This window comes from Anolis carolinensis, unplaced genomic scaffold (genome assembly GCF_035594765.1).
Source record: "Anolis carolinensis isolate JA03-04 unplaced genomic scaffold, rAnoCar3.1.pri scaffold_10, whole genome shotgun sequence".
Classification (NCBI taxonomy): domain Eukaryota; kingdom Metazoa; phylum Chordata; class Lepidosauria; order Squamata; family Dactyloidae; genus Anolis; species Anolis carolinensis.
In genome coordinates this window covers 17,726,990-17,746,326 of record NW_026943821.1, presented here as the reverse complement: position 1 = coordinate 17,746,326, position 19,337 = coordinate 17,726,990, and the positions used below count along the sequence as shown (strand labels likewise).

The 19,337-nt window shown below is 41.1% G+C and overlaps 1 protein-coding gene across 3 annotated transcripts in view; it reads left to right on the top strand.

Moving 5' to 3' along the window:
* The window catches only part of luzp1 (leucine zipper protein 1), a 37,101-nt gene that overhangs the window by 7,901 nt on the left and 9,863 nt on the right, over positions 1–19,337 (top strand). For all 3 annotated transcript variants that reach the window (XM_008117087.3, XM_003224957.4, XM_008117086.3), the window contains exon 2: positions 15,061–18,275. In XM_008117087.3, coding sequence (XP_008115294.1) covers positions 15,159–18,275 — 3,117 coding nt within the window. In that variant the 5' untranslated portion in view covers positions 15,061–15,158. The remainder of the gene's footprint in view (positions 1–15,060; positions 18,276–19,337) is intronic.

The window sequence follows — 19,337 nt, the reverse complement described above, 5'->3', positions numbered from 1 at the left end:
AATGCTGGAAGCCATTGCAATTAGGCTGGATGCTATAAATGTTTGGGAGACAAGATTCAGCCGCAATAAGCAGTCCGTTTGTCGTTGCTTTATGTATACGACACATTTCTTTTTAAAAAATGGTTTATTATACTTTTTTGTTTGTTCTTCTCAAGTCTTTTATTATTGCAACAGTCTGACATTAGATTTTAACTGTATTTTTAAAATATTGTTTATATTTAATTCTGTTTCAATGTTTGCGTATTTGTATATTTTAAATTGTATGCCAATGTTTTTATGTTTAAGCTGCTTTGAGTCTCCTTCGGGAGAGATAAACCAGGATATAAATAAATATAATGGTAATAATAAATAGGCTAGGCTCAAACTGAATGGCAGACTTGAAGTCATCCCAGGAACTTCAGGGTTGAGGAAGGATGTGAACTTTCAGCTTTCTCATCTTCATCCAGGACTGCTCCATGTTTTAGTCCATTAACTGGGGTTGGTTATGCAAAATCTGGCCACATCTAATTGAGTTGAACTCTGAATTTTGAGAAGGTGGAAATGGCAATTGTTTGAAGGAGACCACTTGTTCCTGAACAAACCCTACAGCTATATATTTTCTTTTTAAACTAGAACAAAGACAGCATCGTTTGTTAGAACTTCTGTTTTGTCCTTTCTCACATTTACAGTTGCAAGTGACATACAATCAAACCTATACTTGTCAATACAGAGGTTGGATTACTCTGCAGGAGGTCACTATTGGGCAGGGGAAGTGAATGTTAATACATTGGGCAATTGTAATGTTAGGCCATTTGGATGGTAGAAGAGCAGAGAAATTTGTGAACCTCCAGATGTTTTTGGACTGCATCTCTCACGAGTTCTTCTTGTAACACCAGTGTTGTGGGGAAATTGTGAAACTGAAGCCCAGCAATGTCTGGCTGGCGATACTTTTTCTATGACTGGAATAGGATGCTGTGTGAGTTCAACAGTCTGAAAAATGGTAGCCTTCATGTGTTACGTTTGTTTATACTTTTCTTAGTCTGCTGTGAAGACCTAGTGCTTTCCAAAATTTTCATGTTGGTGACACACTTTTAAGCCATGCATCATTTTGCAACAGAGTAATTCAGTTTTACTAGCAAACCGCAGGTTAAACCAACCTCGAATAAAATATAGAGACACATACATAAATTGTATTAATGAAACCTATGGGCACACAGCATGTCTCATGGAAGCCTTTCATTTTATATATTTTTAAATGTGATTCATTGCTTGTTTCACATAGACTCAGAGGTGTCTCACTAAGTTTGCGTGACACACCTACATGCTGCAACCAACACACCAATGTGTCACAACACAGTTTGGAGAGCTTTGACCTGGAGGAAGTGCCTGCATAGAGCAAACCCAATAGCCAAGTGGTGCAGGGAAGCTCAAAATGCAGTAACCAGTCAGGAACTCTTCTGCGTCAGGAAGACTTGTTTTAATCAAACTTTACCCCCAGGGTAGAGATGTTTGTGCTCAATTTACTCTGAGGAATTTTTGCAGCTTTCTCTAAAATGAAACCAGCTCCCTTGCTCATAGAAGCAGATTTTGGGTGTGAATCTGAGCATGTTTATTGCCTTCTGGGTCTATTTTTGTTTATTCAGGGCTGATGAGTGAGCAAGACTGTTTTAGGAGCATGGGAAGGAGCCAGACCATTGCTTTCTGAGGAAACAATGCATTTGTTTTCACTAAAGTTCTATGGAATTCAGCACTTTTGGCTGTGGCCAGGCTATTGTCTGAAGGAGAAGCAGGACAAGGGTTTCTGCTTTCCTTAATTATTAATTGTACTTGGTTCCTCTGTTGGTGCTTTGATACTAAATTTGGCTCAGCAAGCCAAAGGCAGCATTCTTTCCTCCCTTCTCTCCAATTACCAGTGCCCCGTGGTTACTTAAAAGAAAGGCACTTTGCTTATACCTGAACATGCATTTAAAAAAATCTGATCAACACACATTTTGGTTCCACAAGTATTACACCTGTTTCCAGATATATTTGACCTGCTGATTCTTAAAAGGGCACCAGTTTCCCCCATCAGCTCTAGTTTTTGAGATTCAGAACATATGCCATATACCAGTCACATCTGCTCATCCATAAAGAATCATGATAGCCATATCTAAGAAACTGAGCCGATGTGGTCTACCTAATGTAAGTTTCTGAATCAGTACTATGAATAACTCCAAGGAACAGGCCTAAAAACCAAGATAGCAAGAAGAATGTGTGTGTGTTTCTGTATTTTGGAAGTAGGAATGTTGAAGTTCTGGAAGATCTGCCAGGAGAGCTGGGACGGACCAAACTAAAGCTTATCTAATATGTTCCTATACAAATCGACCCAGGTTAAAGATTACATATATCGCTGGTGAAGTCCTTCTTGGTGGCTGCTCCTAAGCTTTGGGATTCTGCCAAGGGACGTGCGGTTGTTCCTCTTCCTGCTTCCTTTTTGCTGGCAGACCAATTTCTTATTTAGACAGATCTTCAGCTTTTAACTGCTTGGTATACAACAGGTTGATTTTAATGTCCTTTTAACTATACTAAATTAATGTTTCTAAGCATTTCATGCTTTTTAATATTTGTGTTTCAGATTGCTTCTAGCTGTATTATTTTTATTGGGTTAGCTGTTTTGAGTCCCATATGGAAGAAAGGCAGGTTATAAATTAAATAAGTGAGCTCCAGGGCACCAATTTCTTGAGGTGCAAAAAACAGTCTAGTTCTAAGCTATCTTGGGCCTAATACTACAAAAAAGTGGGATATAATTAAATAAATAGATAGATGCAGACATGGCAAAACGGGTGGAGTAACATCTAATTCTTAGAGCCTAAGGAAAGGGGGCACATTGTTGCTCTGCTTCTGGCAACAAAATGTCTCAGCATGGTGCCATTTTCCTGGTGCTACCACTGAAGTGAACCCCTACAAGCATTCTTTGTCAATACAGAAGGGCTAAAGTTAGAAAAATATTTTTTTGGACTGCAACACCCAGTGTGGTCAAGCTGCAGGGAGAGAACATTGCTAAGAGTGCTCTGTTAGTTGGCAAAGTAGCATCATTTTTCTCCCAACAGGAGTTATATTTTGAACAAGCCTAAATATCTCAAAAGTACCAGTTCCTGCCAGATCTTGAAAGCTAAGGAGGGCCAGTTAATACTTGGATGGGAGACCAGCAATGTATACCAAATACTGTCAACTATATTTCAGAGGAAGGAACTGGCAAGACCTTCCTCTACGTTTTCCCTGCCTTAAAAAAAACTCTATGGGGTTGCCATAAGTTGACAGGCGATTTCAAAGCCTGCGCAACACACACACAGCTGTTGAAGGCTCACAAAGACAGAACCAAAATTGACAGCTCTTATTTCTCTACTGTGCTATGCAGGGCAGATGTTTAAAGCAGAATGAGACCTGTAACTTCCTGTGCTTCACACACTCAGTGTGGAACTACTAGTGCCTTATAGTTTCATGTTGACCCTTTTGGATTAGTTCCCAAGTGGTCCCTCCATTAAACAAAGTTAAGACAACTGTCTCTGGAAGCAAATATTAAGGGACACTCCCCAGCTCCTCTTCATAAGACATCAGCTCATTCTTTTCACTTGGAATAGAGATTGTCTCACAGTCTGTTCTGCATTCTCAAGTTGCTCAGAAGTAATGGAGAATGCTCTTCTATTGTCAGTGCTGGAGATTCAACTCCTAGTCCGTCAACTTGTGTCCATGGCAGGGCAGGTCTGCTGTTTTGTCCTTTGCATCCGGCAGGAGTGTATCCTGGGCAGACGCTGCAGTCTATCTTAAGCCCATTTCTGACTTGGTTCCTCCAGGTTGAAATAAGGGGAAAGTTTGGGGTATAGCTCATGAGAATATTGCCTCTCACAAATAAGAATCCCCTATGAAATTTTCTTTTATTCCTTTCTATCATTTTCAAGAATGAGACATTGAAAACCATTCAGACCCAGGTCTCTTATATTTGCTGTATTCTCATTCCATTGGTAATGTGCTCCTTTTCTTTGAATGCTGCCCTGAACTGTATTTCTTAATGCTTGATTGAAAGTTTAAATTACTGCAATGCTAGAAATTTGGAGACTTAAAGTAAAATGTAATTACCAGGGAACTGGATTCTTATTGTAGAGGCCCAGTGTAAGTAGCAAGAGGAGACAAAACCCCTTTCCTTTCTATTATCCAGCTCCTGATGCCTATGCATGAGGACCACTCTTTTTGAATATTGGAACTGAAATGCTCTGATTATTCTACCCAGGTTTGCAACTCATTTTCCCCCTCTCAGCAGAAAAATGTAGGAGGAAAGGTCATTTTGATGCCACTAGGAGGCAGAAACCCCTGCCAATCTGCTTTAATTCAACCAGTGATCTTAGCAGCAGATGCCCTAGTTTTAGTCCCCTCAGGTGGGAAATTTTGACCAAGCATTATATTATTGTCATTTTATTAATCTATTCCTTTACAGTGATTTTGTGCATGAAACAGTTTCTATACATTCAGCCATGCTGAATTCTTTGCCTTCTTTGACGTATGCTTGACAACAACTGGTTATACCTGGGATTTACCAACACAATTGCTGTCAGGCGCAACATGGAGACAGGTAGATCAGTGGAAAATGGGTGAAACAATGCCCAGAAGCAGCCCAAGTATGCTTGGTGGATTAGGGAGGTAATGGAAAAAAGAATACTTTAGCTGATCTCCATCACACACCAGAAGTATGAAAGGATTAGTGATAGCATGGTTGAGGATATGTGTCTGTTGGTCAATATTTTGGTTGTGTACAAAATTTTGTTCTTAGGACTAGGAAAGATGGAAGCTAGAACCTAAAGGACACTTTAATTAGGATGGCTGTCATAACTATTTGAAGGGCCTTTCCAAAGTAAAGGATCAAATAAGGGTTTTCTGTGTAACTGTGCAGTTGTGGCAGGAGAGGGAGTAGCTGGATAAGCCCAGGTTAATCCACGCACTTTGTTATGGAATGGTGGGTGTACTTAAATTCTCTTTTCCAAGTATTTTTGCTTCTTCCGATTTCTGGGTGTGATGGGTACAGACAAAATGGCACCACCCAGGCACAGAAGAGAGGGAGCATAAGACCTGGGTGAATTCCAGGCTTTTCAGAAGTACAAAAAGATGGGATTGGGGCACAGGGATCTTAGTTGGAAGGGCATTCTGCAATATGGGCACACTAAATGTGTGGGTACACTTAGAGGTGATAGAATGTTGCTTAACTATTAGTGGCAGAGAAGGCACAGAAAACTGGGGAGGAAAGGAAGGAAGAGTGGAATAATGGAATGGATTAGTGTGGAGGCGGTCATGGCGGAGTGAGTGGAACAATGAACAGGAAGTCTCTCTTGCGACATTTTCACAGGTCTAATTTGTATTATATATTCCTTATGTTACACATTTCACAATGAGGTCTTCTACATATTTGGCCTACTTCTCACATAATGTAAAGAAGTATCATAGAAGGGCCATGCCTTGCAACAATGAAAAAAGGAGTCATTTATAGCAGGAGAGGGAGTAATGAAACAATTTTGTGGATTGCCATGCTTGAATAAATCCCCCCATCTGTTCTATAATAGTAGATAATCTTGAAATTATTTAAAGGCAGTGTGAGTGACTGGCTGGAAAGCCAGATTCTTAAGTATTTTTAAAGACGACCAAGCATAACACAACAAGATAAATCAAAACCTGTAAGTATAATCTATAGATGTGGCAACAGAAAGCAAAACTTGAATTCATTTGGCTATTAAATCAGATTTGACTGTCTAAAGGCCCTTGTAAAAAAGGAAGGTGTGTACCATCTGCCAAAATACCATCATGGAGGGACACTTTTTTAAAAAAAAAATGCTTCATATGTCTACTGAAAAGTAAGTATTGTTGAATTCAAAAAGACTTACTTTCATATTTGCCCAGATCTTGGAGAGTTACTTTTTGGGCTTCAATTCCCAAAAAAGTCCCAGCTGAGATGATCACTTTTCAAGCTTTGCACTTAACACGGGAGCTCATCAAAATTTATTTTTGGGTAGTCAGACATAAAGCTCTTGAGTATGTGTGAAGATTTTGTATATGTTGTATCAGTGATCTCTACAATATGAGAGTATGTTTTGAAGAGATGATGATGCCTGTGTTCCCACATTTCTGAAGGGCTTCAAGTTGGAGGAGGCTGTTCGTAGTGACTGTCATAAGTCTCTGGAGGTTTCAGGCATGGGGTTTTCCCCGACCCTATTTGATGGTTCCGGAGATTGAACCTGTGACCTTCAGCAGGCAAAGGATATTCTCTGCTATTAAGTTATTAACTCCTCTCCGATTGTATTTCACTCCTCTGTTCCCTTGGGGCTGAGGATGATTAAGAAAGGTTGGACCAAGTGACTTCATTATTAATATTTGGCTTTGGGGCTTCAAGTATACCATTAATGAATTGAGTAGTGAAGTGAGTCTTTGAGCTGTTGGTATTTTTGCTTCTCATAATTGGCATCAGTAGTGAGTCTCTCATGACCCAAGGGCTGAACAGTTATTATGGATTTATTTACTGTGTTTAGTTAATTTTTGCATTGAGATAGGCAACTGACACAGAGTTTTAGCAACCCAGTATTTCTAATCTCCAATTCACATAATTGGCCAATTGCATAAGGATCAATGGACAAGACCTGCCTTGTTTGCAATAGAAACAACTCTAATGTATATAGAGTTCCAAATGCTAAAGATAAATATTTTGATTTAGCCCCACAAATCAAAGGAACAAGCTGGAAGGTCTGGAAGCTAAGCCTTATGGAGAACTTATTTATGCAGACCTTATTTTCACTCCTTTAATTTTATCCAGACACCATTGTCTGTAAAAAAAATAGTAGCAAGGGTATCTCTGGCAATTTTTATATTTGTTTTCACTTTACTGCTGGTGTGTTTGGACTATCATTCCCCAAATCCCTCATCACTGGCTTTTTTTTTTGTCTTGGACTTGTTGGAGCCATAGTCCAAAATGCTAGATCTGCTCATACTACTGTATTGACTGCTTGCACTTAATTTAATGTTGATTGAAATTCTGTGAAAATCATTATGAATTGATGCATACACATAGTATGGCTCCATTACCAGTTAGCACTTTGGAGTCCCACTGATTTCCACTGATGAATGTATGGTAATATGTGGCTTTTATAACCTTTTTACGGGAATTAAGGGGATTTTGGAGCTAGATTGCACAGCCTCTTCCCAGTGCCGGTTTAACATTTTAGTGTAGACAGGGAAGTATTTCCAAATTTAGAGATATAGATTCGGGGAAGAAGGTAGAACACCATATTTCTGTTTTCTGTTATGGGACAGGGGCATTATATTTTCTTGAAACATTTTCAGTTCCTGGTTGTTAGTTTCCTTCTGAGAACAGAATGTTCCCTACCTTTACTTCAAGAGAGTGTGGGGATTTCATGATTTGTTTAAACTTACATGCAAGTATTTGGGACAGATGATATGCCCATTGTATAGTAGCAAGGCAGGCTTGGTTTTCCCTCTTGTTTTGCAGAAAAGGGAAGTAAAATGTGACTGGTATGATTCCCCTACCCCAAGGAGAATTCATTCTGTATCTGGTTTAACTCATCACACTAAGCCATCATTTAGCAAAATGTACACAAGTTGGAAAAGTTCCCATGAACCTTGACATCACAAATTCTATGATCCTTCTCCCATGCTGTTGGAAGTTATAGCTGTTTTTATGTTTAGCTTTACCACAGCATCAGAACTAGATATGATGTAGAGCAAACTGTATTTCAACAAGTTAGCTTCACAATAAACTTTGATTTGTTTGAGACTGATCTAGCAATATGTAACAGCACACTGATGGCTGCAGTGAAGTTGCCTCCTGGCCATGAAGGAAGAGGAGAAGGGGCAATATATGAGCTAGAGCTTAATATTTAGTAAAACAAAGGCATAAAGTGAAGAGGGAGATTCTCTGCTCTTCTCTTAATCTTTGCTCAGAGATGCCTGGTTCTGAGTTTGGTTCTGGTTTTTACCATCTTGCCTCCCTTCCACAGAAATGCTTTTTTTGGGTGTGATATAGGTCAGTACTTTCAACCTTTGGATTTCATCTCCCAGATGCACCAGCTTGTATGCTCAACAGTGCAGGATTCTGGGAACTGTAGTCCTACATCTGAGGAAGCACAGAATAGAAACTATGTATTGATAAGCAGCAGGATGTCAAAGGCAGAAAAAAAAATATAATGAGCAAAAATTCCTTCTCCAAGTGATTAACTCCTTAGGGTGCACCTATATGTTACATAATCAGATTTTTTTGAAACCAGGTTCACCATTAATGTTTTTTCTAAAGAACCCTGGCAATTCTAAGATTGTAAAAGTGCTGAGACTTCAAGGGCCTTTACAGCGTTTGCAGGATTCCACTAGAAAGAAATGACTAGTGGGGTGCCACAGGATTGGGTCCTGGGCCCAGTACTGTCCAACATCTTTATTTATGGCTTTGATGAAGGTTTAGAGGGCATGCTTATCAAGTTTTCAGATGACACCAAACTAGGAGAAAGAGCTAATACTCCAGAGGACAGGATCAGAATTCAAAACGACCTTAACAGATTAGAGAGCGGGGCCAAAACTAACAAAATACATTTCAAAAAGAACAAATGAAAGATACTACACTTAAGCAGAAAAAATGAAATGCAAAGGTACAGAATGGGTGATACCTGGCTCAACAGTCCATGTGAGAAATATCCTGGAGTCTTTGTGGACAACAGGTTGAACATGGACCAACAGTGTGATGTAACAGTGATGGATGGCTATCTGTTAGGGGTAACCAATTCACAAAAATCGAACTCTGTTTTCTCAATCCTTTATTTGACTGGTACACTGTTTCTCTTTAGATGAATAACCTTGTTTGTAATCAAGTTTACCTTGGTTGAAACTTACTAATGGGATGGAGCAAGAATGGAGAAAATTAGGATCTTTTCCTAGTTTTCTTCTTATAAATGTGATCAGTTTGGTTGAGAGGGAACAATTGGCCAAGACTGCAATTGTCTAAATAGCTTTATGGGTGTTTGAACTTCATCCTCTCCAATCTTGATTTGACACAATAGCTAATGCACTCTACTACTGGTCATGTAGGCTTTCAGCCATCACCCGTTGCCCATCAGTGCCAATAGACACATATTGCCAAGGTTTCTTGAGTGCTGGCTAACTACTGTTTCCTGAATGCTTTTATCTTAGTTTTCTGTAGTCTGCTGCATTCAGCAACATGGTTTAGTATTCTGAAAAGCGGATTTCCTTTTTTGCTGCAGTGCTGCAGGTTTGCTGTGTCTTTTTACCAGTCTGCACTTTTTAAAAAAGGCGTGGTACCATTTTTATCCATCACTGCAAACAATGCTATGCTTTCAATACACATCGTCTTCCAAAAGCCAAAGAATGCTAGCACATGCAGCTTGTGTGATTTGATGGGAAAGGAAGAGGGAAAGGGGGGAAATGATATTTTTCTCAGCAGAGGTGACTGCAGACTCTGGAAATGCAAGCAGGTCACCTGATCTCATTGCAGCACTTTTCAGCTGGCTCATGCCTGGTTCACCCATCCCCTTTCTCTTCAGAGTGTGCAAAGCAAGCTTGAAAGGAAGAGAGAGAGAGAGAAATCTGATGAAATGCCTTTGTGAACTTGTTGTTACATGTGGTACCTAAGTGAAACATACCAAAGGGGAACAGAAGAACATAAAGCAAGGGGTCTTTCCTCTTTCCCTTCCTCTATCTTGCCATTAACAATGTGATTAGGCTGTGCTTTTTGTCTAGCTTCTCCTGTTGAGAGCAATAATTTTACTTTAGAACATTCCGTTAAATTGGTTTACAGATGGAGATCATTAATGTGAGGCAAGGAATTCTCCCCTAACTCTTATATCCCTGCGAGTGTGTTTTGTCTAATTTTTGCCTTTCTGTAGCTTAAGGCAGACAATGACCTTGGAATCATTGTATTAAACCATTCAGTGTATTGTATATGGGCTGCCTAAAAACCTGTTAGTAAATTACGGATAATGCTTATAAATGATATACGAGTTATTCTTACATATTTTCCTGGGCACGTTCAAATTTCTGGTGGTCTGTAAATCAGAAATCTCAAACAGTGGATTGCAAGCTCCACTTAGATGTTCTGTAGAAAGTTTGCCAAACAATTTATGCCTGAACCAAATTATTTCTTTCTCTTAGACCTGGGCTGGATTATTGAACCAGTTAACAAGAACCTGAACCTGAATAATTTGTTGTAGTCTACTAATTGTTATCAGTAAAGCAGTTTCCGAAAAAGACCATAGGCTTTTCACAATACAATGGATTGGGAGGCACACTTTACCTGTGTCATTCCAACACCAAGTCAAGACATTTTGATATATGTATTCTTGATCAAGTTGGAATTGCTGACTAATAGCTTTATCTTTCCTGGTTAATTTATATGTTGCATTTCTGGTTTGTATTTAGGTGTAATTATAACTTTATATTGATGCTGCTACTTCCCTGGGAAGCTAGAAAAGTGATTTTTTTAAAACTTAAACGGTATTCTAAAATAATCTAAGTTAAATAACACTGAATGAAAACTGAGTACAAAAAAGACTGTCTAGGAAGCACCCCCACAATATTTACAACGGGCTTTATACCTTTTAAACCCTTCTCAAAACAGAAGATAGCCAAAAGTTTAATGGGCAGTAAGGAATCATAGAATTTTAGAGTTGAAAGAGACTGCATAGGCCACCCAGTCCAACCCCCTTCTTTGATGCAGGAAAAGCATAATCAAAGCAGTCCCAACAGATGGCCATCCAGCCTCTATTTAAAAGTCTCTAAGGAAGGAGCTTCTACTGCACTCCGAGGCAGAAAGTTCCATTGTTGAATAGCTTTTACAGTCAGGAGGTTCTTCATAATGCCCTAGTCTCCAGGGCAGCAAAAAGGAAGGAAGAATGAGGAGAACTTAAGTTGTAATGACAATTTTTAGTCCAGAAGTAACGGCTGAACCCATCCACTCCTCAGTTGGAGATGAATTATTTGTCAGCATCAGTTCCCTTGAAGACTAGCACAATTGCATTGCAGGAACTACATCTACCAGCTGTTAGGAATTGTGGGAGTTGGAGTCCAAAACAACTGGAGAGCTGAAATTTGCCCATACCTGAGATAGAGCTACTTCTGGGAAGGGAGGCATTAATGTGGGCTGAAAAGGAAATTGGAAATTTGAAGAAAATTTAGATGAAAGATTTCATATGGAGGTTAAAGGGGGCATCTTCTAAATATGAAAGCAAACCTAAGCCTTCTCGCTCATGGAAAATAAACTTGCCCCAGTTAAGGAAGAGCAGCTTACTTTGTAAATATATCTTGCCTCAAGCCAGAAACCATTTATGTCCTTGCTGAAAACAAGGATTGGTGCTCTCCAGTGACTCAGTCTTGGACATTATCTAGTTGCAGGGAACAAGTTCAGGCAGGTTCTCTGCTCCTTCTGGTTGTCCTTTTGGATCCCTGTCAACGTCACCTAAGTCTAGGCTTCCTGTGAAAGGAAATGTTTTTTAAGGAAATCAAAGGAGCCATACTGGAGTATGCTGAAGCCTAAACTAACCCAACATTGGTCAAGCAGGGCTTGATGTAACAACGGCATCCTTCTTGTACTCCTCACTTCAGGAACTGTTCCTGCATGATGTATTGCTCTGATAATTGTAAGAAACATATAGCCCAATCTTCGTCATCCTCTTATTTATTTATTTATCATTATTATTATTTATTACATCATTTCTACCCTGCCCTTCTCACCCATCAGGGGACTCAGGGCGGCTTACAATATAAAGACATACATAAAAACAAATTACATCACAATTGAAAATCCATTTGAATAAAAAATTACATTAAAATTAAGAACCTACATTAAAAACCTACATAATTATGCATATAAATATACATTCACGGCGCATTTCAAATCCGAAAGGGGTCTGTTATTGAGTCATACAGTTGTCATATCACATTTCTGCTGCTACTCTTGCTCAAAGGCCTGGTCCCATAACCATGTTTTCGTTCTTTTTCGGAAAGACAGGAGGGAGGGAGCCTGTCTAATTTCAGTTGGGAGGGCGTTCCATAGGTGGGGGGCCACCACCGAAAAGGCCCTATCCCTCATCCCCGCCAACCACACTAGTGAGGCTGGTGGGACCGAGAGCAGGGCCTTCCCAGAAGATCTTAGATTACGTGGTGGGTCATAACGGGAGACACCTTCGGACAGATAAGCTGGGCCGGAATCGTTTAGCGCTTTATAGGCTAATGCCAGCACTTTGAATTGTGCTCGGTAGCTAATCGGCAGCCAGTGGAGCTGACGTAATGGGGGGTAGTACGCTCCCTGTACGTCGCTCCAGTTAATAACCTGGCTGCCTCCCATTGGACTAGTTGAAGCTTCCAAACAGTCTTCAAAAGCCACATAGAGTACATTGCAGTAATCTAATCGGGATGTAACAAGAGTGTGGACCACTGTGGCCAAGTCCGGCTTCCCAAGGTACGGTCGCAGCTGGTGCACAAGTTTTAACTGTGCGAAGGCTTCCCTAGCCACCGCTGAGACCTGGGGTTCCAGGCTCAGCGATGAGTCTAGGATCACCCCCAGACTGCGAACCTGCGCCCTATACCCAGTTCAGCCTTCCGACTGACCAGGAGGACCTCTGTCTTGTCTGGCTTCAATTTCAATTTGTTGGCCCTGATCCAGTCTGACACAGCAGCCAAGCACCGGTTCAGGACCTGGACAGCCTCCTTAGTGACAGGTGGGAAGGAGTGACAAGAGCTGGACATCATCTGCATACAGATGACACCTCACCCCGAAACTCCGGATGATCTCTCCCAGCAGCTTCATGTAGATGTTAAACAACAAGGGGGACAGTACAGACCCCTGCGGAACCCCGCAAAACAATGGTTGCGGGGCCGAGCAGGCGTCCCCCAGTGACACCATCTGGGACCGACCCTCCAGGAATGAGTGGAGCCATTGTAAAACAGTACCTCCCAACCCCATCTCCCAAAACCTTCCACGCTGGCAGGTGTTTCTGCATCTTGCAGAAGTAAATTCTATAGCTGAAAGGTTCACCATATAAAGAAGAACTTCTTTTTAATCAGTCCAGGAGCTTCCACCATTCAATTTTATTGGATAACTCCTGATTCTAGTGTTATCAGTGAAAAAGAAAAACAAGGGTTTTTTTCACTTTCTTCCTGCTATAGTTCTCATGTTACTAACATACTTGTCTCTTTTTTTATTTGTGGGGCTTTTGCTACAACTTAAGAGTGGGGAGCAGGATGAACTCCCTCTGTTAGCCCTAGCTTCTGCCAACCTAGCAGTTCGAAAACATGCAGATGTGAGTAGATCAATAGGTACTGCTCTTGCGGGAAGGTAACAGTGTTCCATGCAGTCATGCTAGCCACATGACCTAGACTTAATGTCAGGGGAAAATCTTTACCTAAGAGTGAATAATACTTCATTTTTTAATGCACTAGATGCTTAGCAATAGCAGTCTATGTAGTAAAAACGTAGACTTTCAGCAGGTTTCCCCTTAAAAGAGAGCCTGACATGTCTTGGTGAAAGTTCCTGGGTGGGGAATGGGAGGAGTCAGAGAACTGAGGCCTGCCTCAGGGATAGGAATTATGGCTCTGGCTAGAAGCCAGCCTTTAAAACAAACAAACAAAACTAGACCTGAATGTCCGTGTTTCAGGAAGCTGACGTTTGTTTCAGAAAACTAATTCTGTGTGTCTGTTGGGTTAATTCATGGACAAGCAATAGGTACGCATCCCAATGATGCCAAACAAGACCAGTTGTATCAATAGTACAGTTCTCACACATTTAGTACAGCAACTGCCATACGTCTGAGGCCCCATCTACACTACCATATAATCGATTTTCTGAATCCAGATTATCTGCTTTGAACTAGATTTATTGTCATGGTTCTTCTCTGGAATGCGGTCTCTTGGTTTGCAGTGTAGACTCATATGATTCAGTTCAAAACAGATAATCTGGATTCAGAAATTAAATGTATATGGAAGTGTAGATCTGGCTTCAGTCTTATGCGATGTTGTTGCTTCAGCTAAGGAGTCCTGAATGAATGTGTAGAAGCAATTCTGAAGGTGCATCTATGCTGTAAAAATAATGTTGTTTAACACCACGTTAACTGTCATGACTGAATTATATGGAATCATGGAAATCGTAGTTTGGTGAGCCCTCTTTGACACTGAACACTAAAGACTTTCTAAAGGCACCAATTCCAGTATTCCACAGCTTTGAGCCATGGTAATTAATGGTGTCAAACTCCATTAATTCTGCAGTGTAGATGCACCCTGTGTCTCCTAAACCTAAATTGCATAGGCCTGGCATTGTTCACCTTAGAGGGGTTTGGAAGCCACCAGGAAGTCCAATTATAACCGCTGTGAGTGATGCTGCAAACCAAGAGACGGCATTCCAGAGAAGAGCCATAGCAATAAAGTGTCACGGATTATAACTGTAGGTCACCAGCTTAAGCCGAAGTGCATTTCCACTGAAGTCACGTAGGAGCATTCACCATAGTGAGGTACCTCACTGTGAGTCAGTGTATAGCTTAAATGGGTGGAGTAGCTGTCATTTCTGATTAATTTGAAGGTAGCATTTCCAGATGTGTAAATCAAAACTTGTTTTGCTTGTCCCCAGTGCCTGCCCCTCATTCCCACAGTTAACTGATTGCCATAAGTGTAGAAAAGTAGCGAAAAATGTAGAGTGTTCAAGGAAGAAATAGAGGCCTAGAAACCATGAAATTGCAGGCCAGCGCTGCATTGTTGAAATTCACGATACTTCTCATTACTAATACTTAGTATGGTCCAGTGATTAGAATCTAACCACATAGAGAGAGCATAGTCAGATCCATCGTTGGTTGAATTTGTCGGTGCAAAACCTTCAAATATGGAGTGGTGCTCACTTTGGCAGCACATATACTAAAATTGGAATATGGAAGGGTGGCTTTATAGGAGATGAGACTTTGTATACTGCCACCAGTCAGAGCAGATTGAATCACAAGTCTTGAAAAGAAAATACTCAGAAGTTTTTCTCCTTCGTTATAATCACTTTCTGCTCTTTCATTTCAGCTGCCATCATTTCGTCAAGATTAATGAAACAACAGGAAGAATAAAGCCTTTAAAAAGCCCTCACCCCTCCAAAGGCGACAAAAACAACAGCAGCAAACATGGCAGATTATTCTGCTTATAAGGAGACCTCAAATCGTCATTTGCGTTTCAAGCTTCAGAGCCTCAGTCGCCGCCTTGATGAATTGGAGGAAGCTACCAAAAACCTCCAGAAAGCTGAGGATGAACTACTAGAGTTGCAGGACAAAGTAATCCAGGCAGAGGGTAGCAACTCGAGTATGCTAGCTGATGTGGAAACTCTGCGGAAGAGGGTTCTGAAAATCGAAGGGAAGGATGAGGAGATCAGGAAGGCAGAGGAGCTTTGCCAACTGATGAAGGAGAAGCTGGAGGAAGAAGAAAGTCTCACTCGGGAGCTGAAATCTGAAATTGAGCGGCTTCAGAAGCGAATGACAGAGCTGGAGAAGTTGGAGGATGCTTTTGGCCGGAGTAAGAACGACTGCACTCAGCTCTGCCTCAGCCTCAATGAGGAGAAAAACCTGACCAAGAAAATTTCAACAGAACTGGAAGTTCTTAAGGCCAAGGTAAAAGAACTTGAACAATCAGAAGACAGACTAGATAAAACTGAGCAGAGTTTGATGAGTGAGCTGGAAAAACTGAAATCTTTAGCTGTTGTTTTTGTAAATGAAAGAAAACACTTCACTGAAAAAGAGAAGCAGAATGAGAAGATAATTCAAGAGCTAACGCAAAAGTTAGAGCAAAACAATAAACTGAACCGAGCAGATCAGACGCGAAACACATCGAATCTGCTGGAGCGATCTTCTAATAGTATTCTTGAGAGAAATGATTTGAGGATTGAAGTTGACTTGACAACATCTGCACTGTCCTCAAAAGAAACAAGAAGAAAAGGCAGCTTGGACTACCTTAAACTCATGGAAAATGAAACTCGAAATAAATCAGAAAACCAGAAGAATAAAAACCAAGAAGACAACAAAGTGAAAGACTTAAATCAAGAAATTGAAAAATTGAAGACTCAAATCAAATGTTTTGAGTCTTTAGAAGAAGAACTTAAAACCCTGAGAGCCAAAAATAATGACCTGCACGATAGTTATTTAAGTGAGCAGAATAAAAATAAGGTGCTCACAGGGCAACTTGAAGAAATAAAAACGCAGATGAAAAAGCAAAAAGAGCTTGAGAATGGCGAGGCAGAAATTGAAGAAATTAACTTGCCTAGCCGAATTAAGCATGATAGAGCTAAACACCGAACTGTTGCTGCTGAATCAGCTGTTTCAAAGCAAAAGTCCCGAGAACTTTCACCTCAGCATAGGCGGGAGAGGATACGTAATCGAGACTCATTTAATTCTGAGAGCTATGGCCAAGGTAGTAAACGGGTTACAAGTCCTAATCTGAACAGCAGGAGAACAGCCAAAGCGTCTAGTACTTCAGCATTGTTAGACACTTTAGCAACGGATGGCAAACAAATAGAAAACAAACCAACTTCATCACAGAGAGAGAGTGGCACACCGCCTGCTGAAGTCAAAAAATCTAGAGAGCAACCATCTGTGCTTAGCCGTTACCCACCTGCAGCGCAGGAGCACAAATCATGGAAGTCTTCTTCAAAACCCAAGAATGAAAGTGCATTGAGAGGTAAAGCCGAAAAAATATCCCAGATGTTCAACGACACTCATCACTGTAAATCTGATGAACTTGAAGACACGCTGAGCAAAACAGAAAATGCCGTATCATCTCCTGAAAAGGGAAATAAGACTCATCTCACAGAATCATCCATTCTTCTGACAGAGACTCGTATCTCAAGCACTAATTGTGGGCCAACCAATGGAGCTGCTTTGTCCTATCGGCATTATCTCTCTGCAGAAATGTTAGATACTGAGCCCACCAGCTCAAAGATGGAAAACACACCATCAGTTTCATTTCGCAGACAGCACTTGGAAGAGGACTCTGTAAAGGTGTCTAAACCCCAAGAAAGAGAGTCTATAGATGCTCCAGTGGAAGTGACAAAGCCCTTACCTTTAGCAAAGTCTTGGCTTTCTTCAAAAAGCCAGGAAGATCTCTTGCAGAGTCATTCAGTTCCTCAAAAAGAAAAGACCGATCAGGCTTCTACTCTAAATTCAAACAACAGTGGCCTAAAATCATCGTTTACGAGAACCAAAGTTAGCACTGCAGAAGAGAAAGGTAAAGACACAGTTGCTCTTAATACATTTGATTTAGGGCCAAAGAAGGAACCTGTTTCTAGAGACTTCACAAGCTCGGTGGGATCTTTTCGGACCTCTCCCCTTGAGCATAACAAAAGGTCTTGTGGTGAAGAGGAACTCAGAAGGTCATCCAAAACATCTGCAGCAGGGTTGAAATCCAGAAGGCAGTTCAGCCCAAGGGAAGCTTTGAGATCTCAAGCCGTCATCAAGCCTGCCATTGTGGAAAAAGACATGAAGGAAATCATGGGTGGTTCTGGGTCAGGGCCAGAAGCCAATTCTGAAAAGCAACCCGCTGTCTTTAAAACCGTGTCACACAAAATGACGAGCAGCATTACTATTTACCCGTCTGAGCCAGTTACTCAAAGGACCAGCACAACTGAACCCAGAAAGGACCAGCAGCAGGTTTCCGCTAGCAATAGTAGAGTCATTCCAAATGAGCTTTCCACAGTAGGGAAAGCAGCCAACACACCGTACGAGATCTCAATTAACAAGAGCAATATGTCTTTGAAGTCACCAGGGACTGATCAAAATGGGGATCCCGTTTTGAGAAGCAGGGTGGGAACAGTAGTCTCTAAAAGCAGCATTACAATCAAACCTTCTGAGTTACTTGAGAAGAACAGTGAATCAGCTGTGGACACACTTCACTGGAAAAGTCATGGCCCTCCAAACTCATCTGAAGCTAAACATGTCACAGTGAGAAGTGCGTGGCGAACAAGGCAAGGTTTGCACTCTTTGGAGGATTCTGCAACCAAAGCTGATGAAAATGCGACCCCTCGGGATCCATATAGGTCATCTACTGATCTTTCCAAATCAGAAGGGACTGGCCCACGCCTATATGCGATTGAGCAGAATTCCAGAAGGGCCAGTGCTGGTATAAACTCTTGGAACACTCCAGAATTAGACAGTAGAAGGACCAAAAGTAGCTTGAGTGCATCTGAGATGCACAGCCAGAAAAGTAGTGCCAATGAGCCTGTGGATGATTCTCCCTGGAGTTGCCCAGTATTACCTGTAAGTGTGTATAGCAATCTGTTGTTTTGAAATGGTTACACTTAGAAATTGGGTTTGGGGTGTTAGAAACCAGAAAACAGAAATGGCACTTTGTGGAGTGTCAGCATGTGTCTTTGGAAAAGCCATAATCTCTCTCAGGCATCACCCCTCCCCCATCTATCCCCCATTGGAAATAAGTGAACAGTAAAGCTGGTTTTCTTAATTATGCATGTAAGGAGCAATCTAAACTCTCTCTGAGAGTGCCAGAAAAGAAGGAGATACATTAATGAGATAACATCTGAACTTCTGTAGGCCTCCTGGTCTGTTTTGAAAACTCTAGCAGTGTTCTGCCAGAAAAGTAAAGGAAACATTGGCAAATTGGGGGGGGGGGGGGGGGCGCGGCGGCACTGGGGTCAAGTGTGGAAATTGTGGCAACATAATCTCAGACCCTTCATGCCCTAGGAAAGAATCAGACACTACTCAAATTCTGGGTAAATTCTTCCCATTGTAGTCAATGGATTTCAGGCTGCAAGGCTTGCAGTTAATGGAAGGAAAGAAGAAAATGCCTGTCTTGTTACCAGACTGTAGCGAAAGGACAGGATGCTGTAAAGGGCAGATGCTTTACCTGTGGATGCCCCCCCCCCCCCCCCGGCCTTACATATGTGGTTAGTATATTTAGAGTGCAGAAGTGTGCAATTGCTGTGGCTCCCAACAGCTTTTTTTGTCCCTGCAGAGCACCCCATTTGAAAAATATGACTGAACATTTAACTTCTTATTTCAACTTCCAATTTTTTTGGTTGTTACGTGGATACATTATTTTTAGGGAGGGTGCTTTGGGATATTAGGAATATCTGAACTTCAGAAACTACTGTTTGTGTCTGTAACTTCTAAACCCTCCAATTACCATACTACTGGCCATGCTGGCTGGCAGATTCTGGCAACTATAATTAGAAAGTAACCGTTCCAACCTGTTGTCACGTGCACAAGTGCACCTTTCCAATTTGTTCTGTTCTGATTGAATAGTACAGGTAAATAAGTAGATACAGTTTCTCATAGTGAGTAGAAATTGCTGTAACAAGAAGT